Genomic DNA, 24,000 nt, shown 5'->3' with positions numbered 1-24,000 from the left:
CAAGGATATTTATTCTTTCTAAATAGATTTGTTTCTTCTAATAGTTGAGTGGTATCTTCTGTCTCTGCTGTGTTTGGGGTATAGGTTTTAGAAATCCCAGGAGCCTAGGCTTAGAGGAAGGAAGGGGTCCGCTTCACCTTATATTGTGGGACTTCCAGGATTTCTCTGCGGTGACCAGGGCCCTGGAGGGAAGTTGAGTGGTACTTCACATCTGCCCCCATCCCAGGTTCATTGTTCCTGCTCAGATGCCTTATTTTTAAAATACTTTATTTTTTTTTCCATAATACTGTCATTACAAAAAAATACAAAAAAACTACTATAAAAACATTCAGGGGCTTGTCAAAGTGAGAAAACTTAAGACCCCACCCCAGGACCTGGCTGAAGCCGTCTTCCCCTAACTTCTTCACTATTTGACCTTTATACAACTGTGGGAGTGGGGTGGGGGTAACAGACATCAAAGGGCTGGAAATTCTCCCACGCAGCCTCCATGAAGGGTAAGAAATAAGTAGCTTCACATATCACAAAAGTGGGATTTGGAAGTTTGGGGGTGGCTAGGCCCTGAGTTCAGAGGTGTGGGGAGAAACCTGTGACCCTGAATCTCTTGGTGGGGAATAGCTGCCACCTGACCCCAAAGCCCTTTCCCTTCCTGATGAAGGCTGGGAGGTGGACCTTGCCCCCTACCTCTTAGCCTTAATACAGCAGGCCCTCTTCCCCTCCCCCCACCTTGCACCCTCCTGAGAGCAGCGGGGAGGACAGAACTTTCAGCTCTGTGGGATCTGGGCAGGGAAGCTCTCAGGGAGGCTGCCAAGGGCCCTGTTCACCTTCCTGCTCCAAATAAAAAGTGTCTCGTGCTCAGTGGCCCGGTTCATGGGTTACGGACCTTCCCTTCTTATCTCGACTCCGGAGAGGCACAGATAGCTCTAGGTGAGTGCTTTGTGTGAGTGAATATGTGTGCATTAACCTTAGACACTGTGGACCTAGGGGTGGGATGGGGGTGGGGAAGCAGTGCCCTTTCTATCTTCTTCATCCCCCAGTAGGAAGAATCTGAAGAGAAGGGAGAGGAGAGGTATTAGCAAAGCTGAGAGGGGAAAGAGGACATGCTATTTACAGGCATGGACAGGGAATCTCTGTATCTTCAAGTAGCACTCAGGTCACTCTCCAGCCACTGGCGTGGTTACTGGATTCAAAGCAAGTGACATGAAAATTGACCCCTGGCCTGGGCTAGCTCTCCCCACCTCCCACCCACTTCCCCAAGGCAGCCCAGCTCTGAAAAGGGTCAGGGACAGGAATATTTTCCTGAAATCCAGTGGCTTTTTTTTTTTTTTTTTCCCATTTTAGAAAAAGTTGCCCGTGTCCGGTGGACACCAAGCTGGGTGCACATTGGGTGGGGTGAGTGTAGGGGGTATTGCTGTTGTAGACTCTGGGCTGGCTGGGGCAGAGCCTAAGAACAGGGTAGGTGCTGCTTAAGGATCTGTCGTGTCTGTGGTGTTAATCTGTCTGGGAAGCGAACTTTGAACTCGACAATGAGGTCTCCTCGCTGGGTGGGCACTTTAGGGAAGGGAAGGCCCTCCCCACGGAGTCTCTTCACGGTGCCTGGCTTGATGACATCATTGCAGGGTAATGGGATCACCCGGCCATCGATAGTGGGAATGTTCACAGTGCAGCCACACAGCGCCTGGGGAAAATGAGGCAGAGTGAGGAAAAGGTGGCATAGAGTGGGAAGGGAGGAAAAGACTGAAGTAAGGAAAGAATGTGCCCATTTTCCCTCCCCTCCCCAACACACACACAACCTGACCCAAGCCCTACCTCCTTGAGGCTAATCAGGGCACTGTAGAGCACGTTGGTGCCATCTCGACGGAAGTGTGCATGGGGCTTGTCTTTGAGCACAAAGACAATGTCAGCAGGGATGTTGTCAGGTGTGGCATCACCCTCTTTGGGAAAGGTGATCTTGGTGCCTTCCTTCCAGCCACGCTTGATGACAATGTGTAGGATCTTGTCCTCAGTGCGCACAGTTCGCCCATCAGGGTTGAGGCGCCGCCTTGTGATCTTCATGCGCTTGGTGGAGCCATGGTAGATCTCTTCCAGGGACACCCGCAGCTCATGCACCACAGGTGGGTCTTGTACCTTGCGCCGAGGGTACAGTGGTTCTGGGGCTCGCCTTGGACCCCTACTCAGCCCATTGAAGCCAAAGCGGCCAAAGGCACCAAATGGATCCTCATCTTCATCCACATCCATGTCCTCTGGGTCAAAGCCACCGAATGGTCTAGTGGACCGGCTGCTGGCAAAGAAGATATCGAAGGGGTTGGAGCCACCAAAGAAGGAGGCAAAGGTGGCATGGGGATCCCCATGAAAGGTGTAGTGAAAGGAGCCACTGGAGCCACCTGATGAACCACCGCCAGTCTTCAGGCCTGGAGGGAGGAGAAGTTAGGCATAGTGTGGCTGGTCCTGGCTCCACCCCAATCTCCGCCCCCTGCCCTCTAGCTCCTAGTTCATGGGCCTAGAGAAAGAAGCCCCCTTCAACTCGCATAGAGAGGACTGGCATAACAGTAAGAAAAGTCTCTGATAAGATTAATTTCTATTCTTAATTATATGTTTAATAATAAAGCACATCATGAGGTTCAAAGAAGCTGAGTTACCTAAGGGGTAGAAAAGCCAAGGCTAGAAGACTTGGAGGATAGGACTTCCAGTCATGTAGTCTCTTCCATGTCCCCATAACCCAAAGATATCTCACAAAGCCTTGAGTGGCTGGCCTGGGATCACATTACAGTCATACCTGACTCCCAAATCTTTGTTTATCTCCTAAGACACAGAGTGAGAGGCAACTGGACAGGATTTAACTATACAGGAAGCTAGTAAGTGACCTGTCCCAAATAATGTGGGGATACCGTCCAGGAGGAAGCACACGCTCATTCTGCTTCTAATGTTGTTGTTCTTCCTGACTCCTACCCAAATGGGAAATCAGGAGGGCCCCAAAAAGCAGGAAAGCTCATTAGCTCGGAGATGAGGATCTATTTCTTTTTCTTTCTTTCTTTTTTAAAAATATTTTATTTATATGAGAGAGAGAGAAAGAGAGAGCAAGAGAGAGACAGTGTGCCCATGAGCTGGGGGTAGGGGGGGTGGGAGGGGCAGAGGGAGAGGGACAAGCAGGTTCCCTGCTGAATAGGGAGCCCTATGGTGGAGTGGGGAGGGGAACTGGACACAGGGTCTGGACACAAAGGGGCTTGATTCCAGGACCCCTGAGATCATGACCGGACCCAAAGTCAGATGCTTAACTGACTGACCCACCCAGGTGCCCCAAGGAGCTGTTTCTCTAGAAAAAGTTTTCAGATGTTTTGCTTCCACCCTCAGAGCTCATGGTATTGTACAACTCCAAGGGTGCTGTTCACACACTGGACAGACATAGAATACAAATAGGAATAGTGCTTCTTGGACTTCTACAACACCAAGCCCCACACCCTATACCTGATGTCAGAGCAACCAAAATGCACGAATGCGCTGGCACGTCGTGGGTAGTGGCCCTAGCTGCTCTCTCACAGTCAGGTCCTGCCTAAGGAGCTCAGATTGCTGGAGGCAGCCTTCACGGGGGGATGGTAGTGGTGGTGATGGGGTGGGGTGTGGGGAGGAGTGAGGGAGGGGGTTAACACTGAGAAAGGATCTACAATGTGTAGACTCGGGTGGGCCACAGGCTAGGGGAAGGGACTCTTCTCTTTGAGGCTTTTTATCTCAAATTTCAATTGGCTGTGGAAGTCTAAGCCTAAATTAAATTAGCCTCTTATTTCCTGGGACCACAAGGACAGACTTAGGTTTCATTAGAGAGGCCAAGTGGCAGGCAGTTCAGAGATTTGTGGCAGCTGTCTCTTCATCCCTCCCCTGAGACTCGGGGTCTGTTCTTTGCTTATACTGAGGGTCTGATGATCAGGTAACTTCAAGAAGCTTGCCAGAGCTCAGTGAGAGAGAGAGGTTGGACTGGTAACAGCAGGAGGGGAAACTTCTCTGTAGGGATCCCTGTTGCAGTGGCAGTGACCACCCCCCTTTCCAAGCTGGGAACAACTTGTCCCCAGCCAGGGTTGTGCAGAGTCTCTGTGCACACTTCTGCTGGCTGGCTCTTGGGGCAGGGGCAGGGCCAACAAATATAACCCACATTTTCAAGGCTGGTTCTCCTTCGCCGGGCCCTGGTTTTCTCTTTAAGGTTGTGCTGCATTCTTTGGAGACCTCCTGGGCTGTAGATCGACAGCAGAACCCAGTGTCTGGGCCTAGGGGCTGAGCTTTGCCCTTCACTCAGTCTTGGTCATGCAGGCGGGGTGAAGTTTCTGGGTAGCTCTTCAGCTAATAAAGGTGAGGCCAAGTGGAGAAAAGAGTGCAATTCCTAGACAGGTCACACGGTGGCATGGTGTGTACACTGCTTCCCTCTTCCCCACCCCCTCGACCCCAGAGAGAAAAATGTCTTAGCTGAGAGAACACTGGGGATTCCAGCAGATGTCTGTGAATCTGGGAGCTGGCAAGTCTAGTAGGTGAGCGGGTTAAAACTGAAGGAACTAGTGGCATGGAGAATGAGGAGTGGGGTTGGGAGGACTGGGGTGCAGAGAGGCTAGCATGGGACACAAAGCGAAGAGGAGAGGAAAAGAACACTTTTGAGCACACTCTGTAGCAGGTACAGTACATATCATTAGCCCATCTAGTTTTGAAGCTGGAGTGGGGGGAGTGAGGAAGAGAATGTGGAAGAAAGGTAGATGCTATTGGGCAGGAAGGACAGTTCCTCTTGGGAAGGAGAGTCTTCAGCTGTGGCAACGTCTCTTAATATAGCCTAACAGGTGCCTGTGGCTGGGGGGTGGCAGGCGGCCCTGAGGGGCAGGCCCAGAATTAGCAGCTACCTCATGCCTGTGGGATGTACTGGGAGGGGCCGCCCTCTCAGAGGCTTTATTTGGGCCTTTCCTGCCACCCTGTGCGAGGCCATCAGCTACTTCAGGGAGGGTGGCAAGATGCCAGCAGCAGTTCCCCTTCCATCCTTGGATCCCTGCCACTTCCTCAGGGAGGCAAAGCTCCCCCTCCATTATGCTGGCTTGAAGTGGGCAAGGGGAAGATCATCTCTCCATATGAGAGCTCCAGTGGTTAATTCCTGGGCTGCTTAAAGGCCAAACTTTGATGCTGATGAATGTAAATGCTCTGTCCTCAGACCGCCAAACCACACACACTCCTTCTCCCTAACATTCCCTATCAGCCAATGAAGTGGCTGGGACTTCAGACTGGACTAATAAGGCTGGGAGGGAAAAATGGGAGGGGGAAGGCCTCTGCTCCTGACTCCAGAAGTCTCTAAGGCCTGAAGTGGAGGAAAGAGAGGGGCAGAGAGAAGTGGGGAGAACTATGGTAAGCCAAGGCTGGGTAGTGGGTGGTCTCTTCTCTCCTCCAGGTGTCAGTGCTGAGTACACTTGCCTCCCTCACCCCCTCCTCAGCTTCCACTTGCCTATGAGAACTGGGTCACCCAGCACTCCAGACAAGGACAGGGGTCCAGTATCAGACTGGAGCACTGCCCTCTTACCTTCCTCCCCATACTGGTCATACAGGCCCCGTTTCTTAGGGTCACTCAGCACATCATAGGCCTCTGCAATCTCCTTAAACTTCTCTTCAGCATTGGGTTCTTTGTTCTTGTCTGGGTGGTACTTCAAGGCCATCTTCCGGTATGCTTTCTTGATCTCATCCTCGTTGGCTCCCGATGGGATCCCAAGAATCTTGTAATAATCCTTTCCCATCACAGCCACTGGACCGGCACTTGTCTCCTTGTTCCTGAAAGAAACCCAGGGGCAGTCCTTGAAGCCCCTCTTCCCTCCTGACCCAACCCTGTTCCTGATGATCCTATAATCTCTAAGTGACTCACTGTGTGACTTTCAGCAGGTCATGCCTGTTCTGTAGGCCTCTGTCTCCCCATCAGTGAAATGAAAGGTTTGGACTAGATGATCTCTTCCAGCTCTGACATTCTAGGATTCTGTGATTCTTTCGTCAGCTCCTGGATTTTCCCGGCAAGAAGCTGGGGACAGTGGCCTACTAGGGGCTAGGCTGAGGCCCAGGTCCTTGGGCCAGACTGAGGACCCCTGAGAGGTCCTGCTGCATGAGGTGGCACCATGGACTGACAGGCCCACACACAGAAGCTGGCAAAGATCAGTGTGCTGGGTGAGGTCACCTGAGCGTTGTGGTCTTTTACGCCACTCCTCAGGCATGGTGCCCAGGCTAAGGGCAGCTGGGGCAGTGGCCCAGGACCAGGGACAGGCCCGATCTTTAGCCAGCTGTCCTGGCCAGCCAGGCTGAGTCAGGGTGTGGGTGCCTGGAGTCCTCTCCACTAGTGAAGACCCCAGGCCTCCTTATCCCTGCTCCCCAGATGATGCTAAGCCTCACGTGTGACTCAGATCAGAGGATGACTCATAGCCTTTGGAAAAACTGGTGTTTCTAACTCCCTTATTAGCAGGGGATGACACTGTCCTTCCTCCAACCAGGGCAACAGTTCCCTTTACTCATTTCCCAGTGTCTAAACACAAAATGTATGTGAAGACATGTCTTTGCCATCTAAGCACTAGTGTTAGTGAACAAAAGCATCCTGGGCATAGGGCCTTTCTTAACCTTAGTTGTCAGAACAGTTAGGCACTAATCACTATTTCCTTAATACCTTCCCTTCCCTACCAGTCCCTCCTTCTCACCTGCCCAGTGGTTCAGGATCTGGCCCAGGGCCAGGTTCACACTCCTCTGATAGTTCCTTCTAAGCTGGATGCAGGGACATTTGTTTTGTGAGGGAGAAACATAGGGCCCTCATTCTTCACCCTAATCCCCCTTCATCACTGCCTACATGGAGGATAGGAAGGGACGGGGACTGTTCTGTAGCTGGGGAGATGACCAGAAGACATTCTCTAGGCCTTCAGAGGCTTGGCCAACCCTTACCAAAGCCCAGAAAATCAGAGTCTTTCTAGCAATGTCCTGGGCTGGCAGCCATAGCTGAGGCCTGGTTTTCTGCCTCTGACTGCTTCAGTGAGATATACAGGGTTTCCTGGCAGGAGTGAGGGCTGAAATGGGTAAGGGGAGGCCTTAAGGCCCCAGGAAGGCAGGGATAATGGCCCTAGCTCCTGCCCCCACAGGGCCTGTTGCAGGTGGCTGAGTTGACTCATGGTTCTGGGAGTCACCTCACTCTGACGAAGAAAAGGCTCCATAAAGGCGGGTACTCCCCCTTATCCCCCTACCAGCATGACACGCCTGGTGGGGGAAGCTGGGGTTGGAAGAGTGAGAGAAGAGCATCTGGGGGTGGGCAGCCATTTTCGGAAGCGGCGGTAAAAGCCGTCTGAAAGGGAACTGGGGGTGGTCTGCCATCTCTGCCTCAGCCCACACCTTCTCCCCATCACCCCAGGACTGGGAAGGAACCTTAGTACACCAAGAGGGTGCCCCCAGAGAGCCACAGCAGCTTCTAGGCAGAGGGCAAGTGGAACAGCTTGCCAATGCTCCCACCCTCCTCTTGCTGTCCCTGTATTACCTCCTCATCAGGCCAGCTTCCTTTCTGGCACTCACCTGATAAGCATTCTAGACCTACAATTCTCTTGTCTCCACAGACACAGAGCAAGCTTTTTCAGGAATTGCCTTTTTCCTCCTCCTTTCCTCCCTCTCTCCCTCCCTCCCCATACCCACAAGCCACGTGTTGGAATGACAAAGGAACCCCATGGCATGGCACTGCCTTGGATGGAGAAGAATGAAGAGGATGTTCATGTAGAGGCAGGAGTGAAAAATGAGAAATAGCAAGAAGGCCTGTATAGGGAGGGGAATGGTTGATACAGAAAATGAATTACTGGTGAAGGGGACAAGGGATGACAAATGGAAACGACGGAGGTGGAAAATGGGTTACCAATGAGTTGAGAGAGAGATGTAGAGAGTTGAAATACTGGAGAAGATGTCTGGAAAATGGATGGATGCCCAAAAGGTTTGGTATAGGAGATGAATGACAAGGGGTGCAGTTCATTCAAATGCCAAGGGTGAGGTAGGAAGGGGGTTCTTACATGTAATGGGGATGAGATGAGGATGATATGGTTGGCAATGAAGGGGGATGTGATGTGGAGAATTTGACGTGGTAGGGATATGAGTGCCCTTCTCCAGAGGGACTTACCGGAACTTTACAAACCCATTCAGCGTCCACGCTCGAAGTTTTAAGGGCTCCAGCTGAATTTTAAACATCAAGCTGGCTAAGAAGTCTTCTCCCCAGAAGTGTGGGAAGCTCCGGAAAGCTCCTCGGGCCTGTAGTGGGGGTGCTGCTGGGGATGGGCAGGAGAGCACTGTGCGCTTAAACATGCCCAGCCCAGCCCCTCACCTCTGATCGCTCCACAGGAGCCTGCTTGGAAAGCTGCAGCTCTGGAAGCCACCTCCTCAGGTTCTCAGAGGCACTTGCCCAGCAAGTCCTGTCCGGTGCAGCAGGAGCTAGACCTGATCCCCAGGTGTGGAGAGTGAAGGAATAGGGTCCAGCAGCCACCTGCTCTCAGGTGCAGCAATGTCTGTATGAATGGCTGTATGGCAGTGTGACAGTAAGGCTGGCAGTGGCAAGCGTGTGCTTGCTAGTGGCAGCCTGTGTACCTGTGGCAGGTGTGGTTGTGAGTGCCTGAGAGGCAGTGAGTTCCTCTCGCCTCTCTCTCCAGGGAGGATCCGACCCCGATCCCGGAGAACCTACTCAATGAAGTCACTGACCCGGAGTCTCCTCCCTCGCAGATGGGCGGGGAGGGGCGGGGCAGAGCCGAGCTCGCCCCGGACAAAAGGCGCGGCGAGGAGAGGAGGGGAAGGGAGGGGAGGGGGCTCGGGCGGGGGAGGGTGGTCGGTGATGTCACCGGCGCTGACAGGCTGGGCTAGCTCAGAAACGCCTCCGCCGGCGGAACCCAATCCGACCCGGCCCGACCCTCCCCCCAGCTCAGATGCTGGCTACCCCCTGTTAGAGGGTCGCAGACATCGAGCACTCGCAGACCCCAGTCCCCGCACCACCACGGCAGAAGATACGATGGGCCTTCAGTGTCCCAGTGCCCCCCCATTTCCCCCACCCCCTACACCAGGACCCCTGGCTCCGCGACGCCCCCGCTCCCGGGACCCCTGAGTCCTGGCTCGGTGCCCTCACCAGTGAGGAGCTGCGGGCGCCACCGCGGTCCGTCAGACAGCCGCTGCCCCCTCCCCTGGCTCCGGCTCCGCCGCCTCCACTCGGGACAGGAGTCGCCTGCCCGCCGGCCGCAGACAGCGGGCCGGGGAACCCGCCCCCACGGCTCCGCCTCCGCGTCGCCCATTGCGCGGCCTGGCCGTCACTCAACCCAGCCTCCGCTGTAATTGGACAGTCTTCAACGAGTGCCTTGGTGATAGCCGCCCATTCTCCGCCCCAGTCACCCGGCCACACGCGCACACATTCCGGGCAGTGATTGGTGTCCGTCTGATTGGTGCACTCTGGGATCAGTCAACCACACCTCTTCGCTAGCTCGTCGTGTCATTGGTGAAAGGGACAGAGGGCGGCAACTCTAGGCGCCCTTTGATTTTATTGGTTGGTCTATCGGGCTCAGACCCGAGACTGGGGGCAACTATATTAGTCCAATCTCGGGTTTGAGAAGGTGGGACGTACTGGCCACCGCTCGAATCCCGGGAGAACCTTCTGGAACCTGTGTAACGTCAAAGGCAGCCTTAAAGGAAAACTGCCTACCAGTTGGCGGTGATTTCTGGGCATTCTTTCCTTTCTTGATTTAGGAGGGTAGGGGAGAGAACAGTGCGCTTCGCGAGGTGTAGTCTCGACCAGGGTCAAAAGGTCACCCCTTCTTACCTGTCTTCCATCGGGGCTGTGAACTGACCTCGACCAGACCTGATTCAGCTTTACCTTATCTTGACCCAGAATTGACCTGAGGTGACCTAACAAAACAGACCCCGATAGACGTGCATAATTTAAGCACCCTTCCGCTTTCTCCTTTGTAATTTACACTGGTAGTTGTTTCCAGGTTTAGCACCTCCTCGTTCCCTTTGTGAGTCCCCTATTCATCCTCTGTATAATCCTCTCATCCCAGCTCCCTTGTGAGCAGCCCCTCCTCAGCAACCCCCACAATTCTCATTAACGTTCTCTCTGTAATCTTTCATCCTACTTCCCCTTTGAGTTCCCAAATGTTAGCCCACCCTTTCTTTCCCCTCTTCTTGGCTGGATATGATCTGCCTCCCTCCCGCCCCCCTCCGCATCTTCCGTTTCATCCTATTCTTAATCCGTTATCTACTTGCATGATCTGTTCTATCCTAATTCTCCCCTTTAACCCTTCATCTCAGCTCCACATGATTTCTTTAACGCACTCAGAATCTCCCATCTCAATCCCAACCCCCTCTCTCCCCCCATTAAATCTCAGCCCTAGTGTCCCCGGTGTTCAGAGCAGGCAGGGCTGCGGAGGCGGTAGCCAGCGGAAGCCGACGCTTGAGCAGACACGGTGCCTGGCGCCCACGTCACTGTCTCCCAGGACCATCTGTGCTACAGGGAGCGGGGGTGGGGAGGGGGTTATCCGGGGGTGAGGAAGGGGAAGGAGTTCTTGGGAGGTTTGAGGATAAAGGAAGGGCCAGGGCAGAAGCTCTTACCTCTCTTTCTTTGCCATTTCCCAGAAACAGTTTGGACACCCATGAGTTCATGCAATCTGGGTAGAGGTGGAAACTGAGGCTTGGAGAACATCAGTACTTGGGCCACAGAGCAGAGCAGGAGAGAGATCTAGGGGGTTCCAAGGTCAGGTCTGCATATTCTCCATTATCTGCCTTCTTTCCAGTACTCACCATGGTGATCCCAGATATAAAGGGGTGTGAGCTGTGACGTAAGGAAAGGAACTGGGGTAGAGGATAGAGAAAAGGTGGAATGAGGGAAATGAGAGGAGGGAGGGTAGATGGGGTGAGGGGGATGGGAAGAGGAGGGGAGAAGAGATAGGGTGGAAGGTAAGGAGGGGCCCTGAGAAGGGAAGGAGAAGTGGGAAACAAAGACTAGAAGGGAGGGGAGATGGGATGATGAAGGAATGGAATGGTAGTGTGACATGGAGATGGGCAAGGTAGGATGAGGGGGCTCAGGACAGATACTGGCTACTTCAGTCTGGGGGATCTCACTCTGCCCCCTCCAGACTCAGTGGGGGCCCGGGCTGTGGGTGGCTCTACTTCTTCCTATTCCAGTTCTATTTTGCCTCCTCCAGCCTTGCCTGTGCCAACACGGAGGCAGAGTTTAGTCACTGGCCGTTACCTGGTCCCTGCTAATGCTATATTGTGGGCTTAGACCTTTGGGGGTGCAGGGCCTGCCTTGCCTTCAGGTGCTGGTAGCATGGATTCCATTGTCTGCTGGGTTTTTATTTTCACCCTGGGTCCTATTGCCCTGAGTATCAGGCGTGCATTAGGAACCAGGGTGCACAATGTGGCATAGGTGTAAGAATGTAGGCTCTGTTGACCTTGTGAGATTGCTTGCCACATCTGTGCCTCATTTCTTTCTTTGTATCATGGGTATAGAAAAGAGCAGTACCTCATAGGGTTGTTGTGAGGGTTAATTAAGGTAACACATGCTATACATGTAGTTCTGAGCTTGGTATGTAGTTATTGCTCAGCAAAGTTAACCGTTACTCTGTATGTTCCAGGTATCTGGATGTGTGAGTGCGTCTGTTTGATGTTCAAGTCTGATTGAGACTTATTTGTACTGTTGTATCTGTAGTGTGATTTGTAAGTGAAAGTGTATCTGTGTATATCTGTGTAATATTTTTGTGAGGTAATATGTCTGATTCTGTATTATTTGTGGTACATGTAATTTTGTGTTAATATACATGTGTGATTAAATGACCATGTAGGTCTGTGTCCATATGATGAACTGTGTCATGCATATTGACACGTTGACTGCCAGTGCATGCATGAACCCGTGATCATGTCTGTTCTGAACACTCGCATTCCCCTCCCTTCCTATGAAGACGTCATAACCCTAGGTGTCCCTCATTTTCTCACCCTGAGGGAACCGGAACCTGGGGGCAGGGGCAGGGGTGGGTGCCAGTGAGGAGGTGTTTAGACAGGAGCACATGTTCCCTCCCAGACTGTGTATGGGAGGGGGAGCCCCCTATCTTGCACATATCCTGAAGGCTCCAGAGGAAGTGCTCCCCCCCCCCCAGCCCATTCTTAGTTCCCTGTCTTGTCGCCATGGCAGCAGTTGCCAGGGGCTCCCACGGTTGCTAAGGTCTAGGTGTGGGAGGCTGCTAGGCCCTGTTGCCAGTAGAAACAGAGAACAGGAGTTGGGGGGAAGGAAGACTACCCCCACAGCTGCGCTCTCTGTGGTGACCCGACTAGTCCTTGGACCTTTCCTGTCCCCAAATTGTACCTTTGACTTGTAAGTGGCAATACTATTGTTGGTGGGGGGGCTTTCACAGGAAGCTGGAACTGGAATATAGGGATCCACCTTCTGAGAGGACCGTGGCTCTAGCCTGCCCTTTACCATCTTTAAAGTTGGGAGGCCCTTAGAAATTAGTGACTACTTCATTCTGTCCCCCAACCCTATACTTCTACCCTAGCAATGTCTTTGCTTGAGTTCTCCTGTGGCTGGTACTTATTACCTGATGCTTTCATCTCGTATCGGAATGCTACATTGACCCCTGGATGCTGACTGACTTATTCCTGAGGTCAGACTCTTAGCATCTCACCTGGATACATACTTCATGCTAACACTTGAGCCCAGAATTCAGTTTCACACAGAGTGCCAACTTTGACCTCACCTGAGTCACTGACCTTGGCCTTAGTCCTGGACCAGTCAGTTCCCCAAACTCAACACTAACCTAAGCCCTTTCTAGACATGGATGAGCCTTAATCCTACTTGAATTCAACTGCAGATTCAGTTCTGGTCCTGTTCACTGACTGGACACTGACCAGCAATCTAACTCCCTGGTTCTTTTTTTTTAATTTATTTATTTGTTAGAGAGAGCGAGCGAGTGAGCACAGGGAGACAGAGTGGTAGGCAGAGGCAGAGGGAGAAGCAGGCTCCCCGCCGAGCAAGGAGCCCGATGCGGGACTCGATCCCAGGACGCTGGGATCATGACCTGAGCCGAAGGCAGCTGCTTAACCAACTGAGCCACCCAGGCGTCCCCTAACTCCTTGGTTCTTATAAACCTACACTGACCAGTAGTATCTTAAGGGTTATTTCTTGCCTTGGAAGTTAGAGAATAATGCTAGAAATGACCAGCAGATGGCGTGCAACATCAGGTTCTAGAGGCAGGCTTTCCAGAGCCCATCTGGGAAGGGGGTATTAGGTGTATTGAGACCTTGGCTCTTTTCTCTCAGGTCAGGACCCAGAGCTGGAGGCACAACAGTCAATCTATGAGGCTGAACTAAAGAAATTAAGTTTCTTGGGTCTGTAAAATCTTGAATCTGCCTGTATCTCAGCTGGGCTCAGGGCTGGGCATACACCAGAAGGTGTTTCATCATTTATAGGTATCACAAATCTCAAGAGGACTGTATACCTGGTAAGGTATCCCACCCCAAACTCAACATTTCCATCCCATACAGCTTCACTACCTTCCCTGGTATCTAGTTACCTTTTCGTCCTATTGAGCAAAAATCTGCCTCTCCTCCACCTTTGGTCTTAGCTCTGTTTTTGAGGTCACATTGACCTCATCAGTCCCATCTACATCTACATCCCTGAAGTCTGCTCCTCTCCAGGATGAGACACCTCTCAGGCCTTCATGGGTTCCTCCTCTGCCTTATTCCCTTCCAGCCCTAAGAGCATGCTCCCTTGGCTGGGTTTTAGTTCATGGTGCCTGGGTCTGATTAGCTTTTTCCAGGAGTGCTGGTGCAGTGTACAAATGAGCCAGCCTGCCTTTCTCATCTGACTCTGAACTTCTTCCTACATAGCCTCATGTTACATCAGTTTTTTTGGTAGCTCCTTCGAACTGTTCCTCCATATCAAGTGAAGATTATAACCTCCTCTTCCTGAGCTGCTGGATCACATCTTGCCCATTTGTACAATGCTACAAGTGTACAATTGCCCAAATGTTATGATTTTGAAAGGAGTGTTATATTTATTTTAAAAATGAAGATACTTGAAAAAAATGAAACAAACATTTTTGCAATACTTTTTGCATTTTAGAACAATCCTTGGGCCTGCAATTCTCTACATTTATGTTTACTTAAAAGTGGGATAGGAGGTACTGAAGTGCTTGCTTCAGCAGCCCATATGGAACCATACAGAGAAGATTAGCAGGGCTCCTGCACAAGGATGACATGCAAATTCATGAAGTGTTCTATATTTTTGGTTTTGATGAATGTTAAATGTAATAATGTAAAGTGAGTGTATATATGAATAAATTAGTATATTACCAAAAAAGAAAAAAAAAAAGAGGAACTGAAGATACCCCACCGTCTCAGCTGTGACTTCAGCACTGTGGACAGAGGACATTAGCGGTAACCCGCCCCCCCCACCCCCCCTCCCCCCACCCCCCCACCCCACCCGGCTATGCCTGTGATTGTGGGTGGACGGAAGATAATACATGCACAGCTTTTAGATAGGGCCAGAAATCCTTGCTGCTCACTTAATGCCTTATAGTTCCTCTTACCAAACTCATTCTGTCCTCACTTGACTATCAGCCCAGGAGACAGGACAAGAATTGTTTCCCAGACTTTTACAGATGAGGAAACAAGTTCAGCGAGGTCAAACTTCAACAAACACTTTGGGTAGGGTGGGAGAGAGAACTCTATTCCATGTTTAGCAAATTTAGCAGCTACTCTTTCTCCTTTGAGGAATGACTTCCTTTAGAGGTAAGAGGATTGCGTTTGACCCAAAGCAGGGAAGGGTCAGTGGAAGTTTGTATGTAACCAAGCTCCAGCCAGCCCTGGGAACAAGTAGCAGGAGGAGGAACAATCCTAAGAGGATCTAAAGTTCATCAAGACCACCGCACTGAGGGTAGGGAAATCTTGCTTTTCATTAGGGTCCAGAGGCCTAGTTTTTACGTCTCTTTTTCTGTCCTAATGCTTTGTCTTCATTGAACTTGGAGACAGAAGGGACCCTTAAGATCTCAAGCTGTCCTGAGCCTGATGGATCTCCATTTGACAATTCCAGGGAGGAGAGATAATGGGAGCTATGTGAGTGAATGGGATGAATTGTGCAGGTTGTTAGAAATCCTGTGACAGTGGCTACAGGACTGGCTGCTTATGTGTCTGTTCCCAGGGTGGAAAGGGGATATGCTAGACTACACAGCAGCTGTTTGCTTGAGGTGTACTCTGACAGGCAGCACAATAAAGTGGTTAAGAACATGGGCACTGAAGCCAGTCTGCTTCGTATGTGACTATGTAACCCTCAGAAATTCTCAGCCTCTATTCCTGACTTTTATTTGTAATACAAACCTCAGGGTTGTTTTGAAGAAGATTTTATGTAAAACACTTAGAACTGCCCAGTGCGTAGTGACTGCACAAAAGTATTAGCAATAATTTGTATTTGGGGCCCTTTTGGTTTAGAAGTAAGACTATACACTGCTGGTCCACACTCTAGACAGATGTTTTCTTGCCTATTAGGTGCTGGCTCTGCTCTTATCAGGTAAAGGAGATGAAAAGGGGATTTCACAGACCTCTGAAGGCTTCTCTTGACCTTAGTTTACCCAACTCTATCATATCATATTAAAACATTGCAAAAATGGGGAGGAAATTCTCTACCAAGAAGGACCCAGAGGGCCAGGAGAAAACATAGCCAGCTAGCTTCCCTACTTTGTCACCAAACAGGGATTGGGAAGAGAAATGTGCCTAAAACTGGCCCTTGGTGGTGGTGATGGTGGAATAAATTACACACAGCTTAGAGGCCTTACCTCTTCCTCAGTTTCTTAGAAAATTTTGGCTTCTCTCTTCAGTGCTTTTATTTCCCCCTCTGTGTCCATGGTGGAGCCCTTGCCTCCTCCCACCCATCACTTGATTCTTGGGAAAGTCAGCACCAGGAAAACTCTAGAAAGAGCCATCATGTATTGCAATCTTCCTGGAGGCCACAGTAGCTCCTTAGATTGAAGAATTGGCTAATGATAGGAAACCACACAGAAACTCAGCAGGTGCCCCAAATAATGGGAAGCAGGAAGCCAAAATAACATCGCAATCTCTTTATTATGATTTCCACTGTGTCCAGCCTCTGGGAGCATCAGCTCCTTCAAGAGTTAAGGCTGAGCCATGGAGAGGAACATGCAGCTGTACTGGTGGGAAGACAGGGCTTGGGGATGTTCCCCTCAGCTGAGTCAAGTTACCTTCCACAGAAAAGAATGTAGGAAGGGCAGGAGGGACCAGAAGGCATTGGATCCTCCAGTTACTTAAGTGTTCTCAGAACTCCCCTCACAAGCCTATGTTTGGCTGGGAGACAGATCACAGGCCATCTCTTAAAGGAGGGTGAGCTTGAAGGCTTTTATTTCACATGGATATGGAAAGTCTTTGCTGCTTATACCTTGACATTCTCATCTGTGGTCATGCCAACCCATGCTATACAAACTGGAATGTGATTGGACTTCTTAGTCACTAGCCCAGACCAGATGTGACACACTGTCCACAATCTGGGTCATCAGGTCATGTGGCTCAGAGGGAAGGTTTTCCTTAGTGCTAGTTGGGTCTAGTGGAAATTCTGTTACTGGTTTATTTTCTTTCTAAGGTTGCCAAAAGCAGTGGCAGCAGGAAAGCAAGAGCAGGGGAAATGCCCAGTCCCACCACACTCCAGGACTGAGCTATAGGGAACAGGTATGATGCATTAATATTTTCCATTCTCCATCCAGTTCTCTGTTGTCTGAGCTGCAGCCAGGGCCCTGGAGAGGGATCTGGGCAAATTCAAACTAAGTGGCACAGGGAAAGTAGCAATTTTATTCCACTGTAAATTGAGGGAAAGGGGGGAAAAGAGGTGCTGCCTGGATGTTATTCTGACATCCAATTGTTCTGTCTTTGGCTGCCAAGTATATACCTGCCTTTATTCTGCTAGTTTGAAGGGGTCATGATTGTAGGATCACTAGAGCCTGCTGTCAGTCCTGCCTGGGTTATTCTTGGCTCTGGGGTGGTCATGGCTAGCCTGAGGCCCTGCCAGACAGCTTCTGCTGAGCTTCCCTCTTGTCTTTAGGGCTTCCTTGAATCACTCTTACTGAAGCCATGAGACCTGCAATGGTTGAGGTTGTGCTTCAGACTAAGAGGCCTAGGCATAATCCTGGGTTTACACCCCAGCGAGGTGCCCTCTTCCCAGGCAGTTTGATTCTGTACTTCCAATGTTAGTGATAGGAGTGGGGGAACTCCAAGATATGGCCATAAGGCCAGGGTGACATCCCATAGGGAGCACTAGGGCTTAAAGGCATGTCTGCCCTTTAGCCCCAGTCACTTGGGCTGAAGGTGGGAAGAGGCAACGTGCTCATGGCTTTGGCCATTCTCAAAGAAGAAAAGCACTTGAGAGTGGGTCAGTACCTGGGAGCAAGGGAACTGCTCCATCTCTGGGATCCAAAGGAGCCAATGCCCAAAAGCACAGAGCCTACCTCTGTTGAGGAGGGCTGGTCTCAGGAGAGGAAGCCACAGAGAAGACCTGGAGAGGTTATGTAGCCACAGCTAACCGCCTCCTCTTACCTTCTGTCCCTGCAGCTCCACTGTGTCATCCAGAGGCCCCTGTCTTTAAATATGAGCATAGGGAAGAGGAGTATTGGGTGAAAAATAGGCTTAGGGCAAAGAGTCTTCAGAGGAGCAACCCTAACCTCTGTTGATAGTGGGTGGAGTGGCTGGTGTTTCTAAAAAGTGTTGATTTCAATTCTGGGCAGCTAAGGAGAAATGACTAGAACATTTCCTCAAACCCTTAGAGTCAGACACTGATTTTCTTGGCAGAATTTCAGATAGTCACAGTGATGGAAAGGCTTGATGAAAAGGAAAGAGAATGAGCTTCACTTGGTTTATAAAAGTTTGAACATCTTCATATGTACTGCAGAGGGGCTCTATGGATTAGAACACTGCAGGGGGAGATCCTAGGCAGGGGGATTGGGGTGGGGCTTCTACAACTCTGGTCTGGGGGAGCAAGGGAATCTTTTCATTGGTAAAAAGGTAGATGCCTAATGGTAAAGAGGCTAGTTGCTCCCCCATGTTTTTCTGCTTCTTAGGATTCTTGTGGACTGGAACTCTATGCTGGGATCCCCGGGGCCCTCTGTAGCATGCCCCTACCAAGGAAACTTGCTGTCTTGGAATAGGGAGAAGAATAGTCCCAAATGGGCCTGATACTACCTTGGAAGAAATCTTGCTTTGCCAGGCCCTGAGATATAGCTGACCTGATCTGGCCCATGGCCTTTCACCACTCATCCACAGAAAGCTAGAAGGTGCAGCTTCAGAGAGGTAGGCATCACCTTGTCTGTGAAGGATCAGGGAACAAGAAGATAGATTTCCAGTCCCTATGACTGATGGTGAAGCAGAGAGAAAAACTGTCCAGACAAAGCCCAGAGCTTGTCTCTACTCAAAATGCCCTGTGAGATCCAGCAGCCCAAGGTCATTGGCATACAAGGTGATTTACCAGGAGAGTAAGTGAGAGCCCCTGTGCTGAATGTGCTTTCATCTTTTTCAGCACAAAACCCCAGGTCTGGCTGCTTCAGAGGCAGTCCTTGGACCCAAGAGTCATGTGCTTTCACTTTTTTTTTTTTTTATTCTGGCTAAACTGAACAACGGCCCCACTTACTGATCAGTCTTGGGAGTATGGCTAAGCAGTATTTACAAAAAGCTCTTTTTGTTTTGAAATGTTCAGGGCCATACACATGAACCCAGATTCACTGTCTGTCTGCTTCATTTTAGACCTGAATAATCCAACCCCTGAAGCTTCACTATCTGTTCTATGTTAGGCAGTTTCTACAGAAGGTGCTGTTACCACAACCCTGTTGTAGCTCCCCACTTTCCTCTGAGCATCTCAACACTGAGCTGTATGCTACTTCTGTTAGCACCCAATTCAGTACAAGTGCCTTGAGCAATGGAGATATGTTAGCTTTTACATGATTGAACCAAGCCCCTCTCTAGTATTTAGACTGGGAACAGAAACTGGACTCCAGGAACAGGGCTGACCCACAACATGCAGTGACTTGAGAACTTAATGAGAACTAGGGAGCACAGCTGGGACTTAGAGGCCAGGCTTGGTGGGGAAAGACATGTAGTGAGCAGCAGGGAGAAGCAACAACTCGGATGGGGAGAAGGATGAACCTTCTTCTGTGAGGCTTTGCTGGGACTTCCTCTGCTGAAGAGGTGAGATTAAAAAAAAAAAAAGAGGGGTGCCTGGGTGGCTCAGTGGGTTAAGCCTCTGCCTTCGGCCTACGTCATGATCTCAGGGTCCTGGGATCGAGCCTCACGTCAGGCTCTATGCTCAGCGGAGAGCATGCTTCCCCCTCTCTCTTTGCCTGCCTCTCTACCTACTTGTGATCTCTCTCTCTGTCAAATAAATAAATAAAATCTTTAAAAAAAAAAGAAGGAAAGAGCTGAGATGCAAATCCTCTTCTTGGTTCCAACTTGTCAGGGTGGTTGAAAGGAGTCCTCGCTGCTCTTTCTGGGCTGTGAAGAGGCTGACTCTTGTTCTCCATCCAATGGCACACTCTTCCAGGTCCACATCTGGGGTGAGGTGGAAAGATGGAAAATCATGAGCCTTCTCTTGTTTTCCGTCCAAATCTTGTCTTCATTGGAGATCAGGCTTCAGGTCTTTGGGGTAGTTGACTTGGGTGAAGCATCTAATACAGAGGGCTGTGACTTCTGCCATCATACTTGTTCTATTCAGGCCCTTTGGACTCTGGGCCATGTGGTCCCATCTGTAAAACAGGGGCCAGGATGGCTCATCTTCGTTTTTGACTCTTCTGCTAAAGACTTTTGGACTGGAAAGACCTGGCTGAGAGGTTCCTAGAATCCTGGGTTCCTGGGAGGGCTGCCTTCCCTTCTTCTAATTAGGACTCCATAGACTAGTTGCATTCTCTGTCACTAGGAATTAGAATTTAAATAAAGAATGGGCTGAAGTGCAGTGGTGGTTTTCAGTAATTTTCCCACCCCAATGTACCCAAGGGACATAGCACATACCTATCAGAACAGTGGCTCACCACAGAAGGGATTTTCAACAGAGGAAGAGGGAGCCTATCAGCATCTCTAGGATAGCATGTGAGTCTGATATGCCCTATTATTAAGAATCACTTGTCTGGGTGATGGACATTGGGGATGTATGCTATGATGAGAAAATAAATTAAAAAAAAAAAAACAATCACTTGGCCAGAGACTTGTCTATTGGAAATCAGAACTGGCCAACAGAAGAAGTGAATAGAGACCCCTCTCATCTATACCAGGAGCTTCACAAAAGGAACTTTGGTCCTTTTCAACCAAGAAGAACCAGATCTGAAGGCATGGACAGTGAGGCGTGTGTATGTGTGTGTGTGTGTGTGTGGGCAGTGGCAGGTCCAGTCTATGATGTAAGGGCAGGGGGGTGGCTCCAGGAGTGGATACTGCCACAGCTCCCAGGGCTTTTCCCTGCAGCAATGCATCTACTGCCTCTGTTGTGAGGGGAGCAGTAATTTCAGTTCCATAAAGCTTAGTGGCAAATTGAGATGCTGGCAGTGCTCCATCCCCACAAGTCTCAGTACCAGAAGATGTTGGGGGAAAGAGGGAAAGAGAAAAAGGAGAGGAGGGAGACCATTGTCCCCGAACTGAGCTTCTCTGCTCCATGCTATCCTGGGGGTTTCAGATGAATTGCTGCACTGTTGGGGCGAGCAGCCAAGATGTAGACAACATTCTCCCGCAAGAACGTAGGCCAGTCCACAAATCTGGAATGGAAGGAAAGAACAGATTTGTGAGGTTGGCCGCAAAACCTGGATGCTCATGAGACCTGATCCCAGCAGCAGTATGGATTAAGCCGGGCAAAGCTCAGGGAAGCCCTGGCTTTTGGCTGACATAGGTATGGCTAACTGTGCTTCCAAGTTGACAGCCCAGCCAGTTTACCCTATGGATCTGGGATCAACTGGACATTTTTAGAGCCTGGTTTCTGGGATAGGCACTTGCTGTTTTGGGGTAGCAGTGGGCAATGCTCACTTATGTGTATTGAAGGGTTAGGAGTGCAGACAGCCTGGTGAGGGAAACTACTCACCTGGGCTCCTGCTCTGTGGGCAGCAGAGCCTTGTCCTGACTCTTGCTGCTGCTTCTAGCTGGGCTGCTGTCTGCTATGGGACCCACATGGCTGATGCTGTTGGGTACAAGGATATGTGGTTAAGAGTGGGAAAGTGAAAGGTCTGGCCCCTCCCAAATTCTGGGGAACCCATGGCTTTAGATATGCATGTCCATGTTCTTCTGACGTGGGGCACAGTAGAGGATGCCCTATGCCTTGAACAATAAGAGGCAATGTCCTATGTGTAATGCACAGGAGGATTCTCTCCTGTCTGTTGACAGAAGAAACAGAGAGGTACCTTTCATACCAAGGGCCATTTGGTGTGGAAAAAGGGGAGGGCATGTGAGTGGTGGCAGGGATTGGTAGGGAACAGACCTGACACTGCAGGAAGGAGCCTCTGCAAGGCGTTTGCAGAACCAAGAGTGCTGGGCTCCACGGCACTCTGCCTCACTGATAGTACTCCCGCTGCCCCGGGCCAGGAAGGTGGCCCGGGCTCGTTCCCGCTCCTTGACTGTCAGAAGCCTTAACAGAGAGTTCTGGGGAAGAAGCAACAAGTTAAGATCTTGGAGGTGAAAATATTTTGTAAAATGTCAAACCATAGAGAATCCTACCTCCATTACTACCTCTGTAGCCTCCCTTTGAAGCCGCCCAGAGCCTTTCTGGTCGTATTAACATTTGCAGTTGGGTCCAGTGCAAATCAATCTTCCTTGGGCAGTTTCCCCAGCTTAGGCACTGGATCATCTGTCACTGGGTGGAATGTGAGCCTTTCCTGCTGTGGTCCCTGCTAAGATAGTACCTAGTGCTCCTCCAACCTGCCCAGCATGCTTCCTAAGGCTCTGTCACCCAATATCCCATAGACATTCACCCCAGTTGGCCCTCACCTGGGGACGCAATTGCTGCAGAAGTAGGAGGGACTCATGGGACAAGAAGTCAGACCACTCTATGTGTCCTCGATGTTCAGGGTCCAGGGCTGCAAACTGGCGGGCTGCCTGTTCCTCTTGCTCCTCGCTTAGAGCCCTGTCACTGTCCCCCCGCTTTGCTGCTTGGTGGCGGTAGCGCAGGAAGTCCTCCAGTGTCAGGGAGCAATCTGTGGGAGGCACCCCATACTAGCCAAGCCCACCCTTTCCTCAGCCTCTTTTTACTTCTAGGGTACCCTCTATTACTTCTAGGGTACCCTCCAGAACCCCTATATCCATAGATTTCGTGGAGTCTTTTTCTCCCATAGCCAGGATAACTCAGGCTGTGGTGGGTGGGGAAGATGGGTGGGTGTGTGGGTGTCCCTGCTGGCCAACAGCTTGGGAATAGGGACCTATTTACCCCTACTCTCCAAATTCCAGCATACTCCTTTTATGGTTCACCCTAGAAAGTATAGAGGAAAATGTGCCAGCCCCTCTCCATCTGCAGCACTGTCCGGCCTTACCAGGAATGACTTTACACTGCTGAAAGGTCTCTGTGAGGCTGTACATTTCCTCCTCAGTTAGCAGCAAGTTGAGATTATCCTGAAAAAAAGAAAAATCTGAATCAGTGGCCATATAGACCAGTAAGAAAGGCCAAGGATCAAGAAAGGTGGAAACTGTATTTCAACTTGAAGGCACCTCTGGGATCATCTAATCCCAGCCTGTAATCATAATCACAGAGACTGAAGCTCCAGAAAGGGGAAAGGATTTGCTCAGAGTTGCCCAACTCTAGCAGAATCTTCTCCAGAAGCCAGGTATCCTGATTCTAGACCTGAGACCCTTTTATTAAATAGTAGTTTTAAAATTATTCTGAGATACCCTAGGGAATCCTTGGAAGTGCCTTAGGAAGCTGTTGCAAAGGAAAAGGAGACTAATAAGCGGGCAGGGTTGTGAATCCCCTGCTCCATCAACCACAACAGCTCCATCTTTATTCATTTTATGTATTTGGCCTCTATGTTAGACTGTGCTCAAGGAGTATTTCAGTTAAAAAAGAAGTTTAATTCTAACTCTGCTCCTAGTAGGCTGTATTAGTTAAAGAAATCTAGGGTGGTTTTGAAAGAGATGCCATTATGACGAAGTTCCTAAAACAAAATGAGTTTTTTGTGGTGCCATAGAAATTTTAATTCCAAAATAACAGTGATATGTTATTTTATTAATACTAATTTACAGTCTTATAGTCTTTAAGCTGTCAAATATTCTTTCCAGTGGGTTATTTTTCTCTCTTAAAATACTAGCAAAGAAGAGAAACAGACATTTCATGAGCATTCATTTGTGGATTTCATAACTCAAACAAGTCTTTCAATAAGCACTTATTGAGCACCCGGTATATGCTGGGCACAGTGAGGTGTAATATTGTGAAATGTCCAGTGGGGCTGGAGTGTAGGGTGTGTGTTATGTGTGTGGAGGGAAGATAGAGAGTAATGACAAAGATAAGGGAGAGCTAGGCAGAAGCCTGACTGTGAAGTGCCTCAAATACCCATTATTGAGCTTTTCAAATGGGCTTTTATTCTGAGGTCAAAAGGGAGTCACCAAATGTTTGTGTTTTAAGTAGGGTCCACACCCAGCATGGAGCCCAATTCGGGGCTTGAACTCACAACCCTGAGATCATGACCTGAGCTGAGATCAAGAATCAGACACTTAGCTGATTGAGCCATCCGGGTGGCTGACCGAATGGTTTTTAAGGGCATATGTAGTACCATGGTCAGATCTTTGCTGCATGGAGAATGAATTGGAGGGGCAAAGTCTAGAGACATGGAGAAGAGTTAGTTAGCTGTTGCTATAATACAAGTTAAGAAAAAATGAGTGGCTGGGGTGCCTGGGTGGCTCAGTGGGTTAAGCCCCTACCTTCGGCTCAGGTTATGGTTTCAGGGTCCTGAGATCAAGCCCCGCATTGGGCTCTCTGCTTGGTGGGGAACCTGCTTCCTCCTCTCTCTCTGCCTG

At 50.1% G+C, this 24,000-nt stretch overlaps 2 protein-coding genes across 8 annotated transcripts in view; both read right to left on the bottom strand.

Moving 5' to 3' along the window:
* Window positions 1–278: 278 nt before the first annotated feature.
* Window positions 279–9,253, bottom strand: DNAJB5 (DnaJ heat shock protein family (Hsp40) member B5; the record flags this gene model as incomplete). Of its 6 annotated transcripts, none has more annotated exons than XM_080819960.1 (5): window positions 279–1,675; window positions 1,807–2,408; window positions 5,537–5,781; window positions 8,333–8,445; window positions 9,122–9,253. In XM_080819960.1, the coding sequence occupies 3 exons, from the start codon at window positions 5,745–5,747 to the stop codon at window positions 1,442–1,444; spliced, it is 1,047 nt and encodes a 348-aa protein (XP_080676086.1). In that variant the 3' UTR covers window positions 279–1,441. The 6 variants fall into 6 exon arrangements, with proteins under 6 accessions (XP_080676086.1, XP_080676087.1, XP_080676085.1 ...); XM_080819961.1 differs by having other exon boundaries at window positions 8,333–8,491; window positions 9,122–9,232; XM_080819959.1 differs by having other exon boundaries at window positions 8,333–8,525; window positions 9,122–9,208.
* Window positions 9,254–20,221: 10,968 nt separating this feature from the next.
* PHF24 (PHD finger protein 24) overlaps window positions 20,222–24,000 on the bottom strand; it is a 205,408-nt gene continuing 201,629 nt past the window's right edge. For both annotated transcript variants that reach the window (XM_080820398.1, XM_080820399.1), the window contains 5 exons: window positions 22,524–22,602; window positions 21,985–22,190; window positions 21,479–21,639; window positions 21,086–21,181; window positions 20,222–20,765 (listed from right to left, as the gene is read on the bottom strand). In XM_080820398.1, coding sequence (XP_080676524.1) covers window positions 20,669–20,765; window positions 21,086–21,181; window positions 21,479–21,639; window positions 21,985–22,190; window positions 22,524–22,602 — 639 coding nt within the window. In that variant the 3' untranslated portion in view covers window positions 20,222–20,668. The remainder of the gene's footprint in view (window positions 20,766–21,085; window positions 21,182–21,478; window positions 21,640–21,984; window positions 22,191–22,523; window positions 22,603–24,000) is intronic.

Source organism: Martes martes, assembly GCF_963455335.1.
Source record: "Martes martes genome assembly, chromosome: 12".
NCBI lineage: Eukaryota > Metazoa > Chordata > Mammalia > Carnivora > Mustelidae > Martes > Martes martes.
The sequence above is the reverse complement of the archived record's forward strand: the minus strand, read 5'-3'. Positions and strand labels throughout refer to the sequence as shown.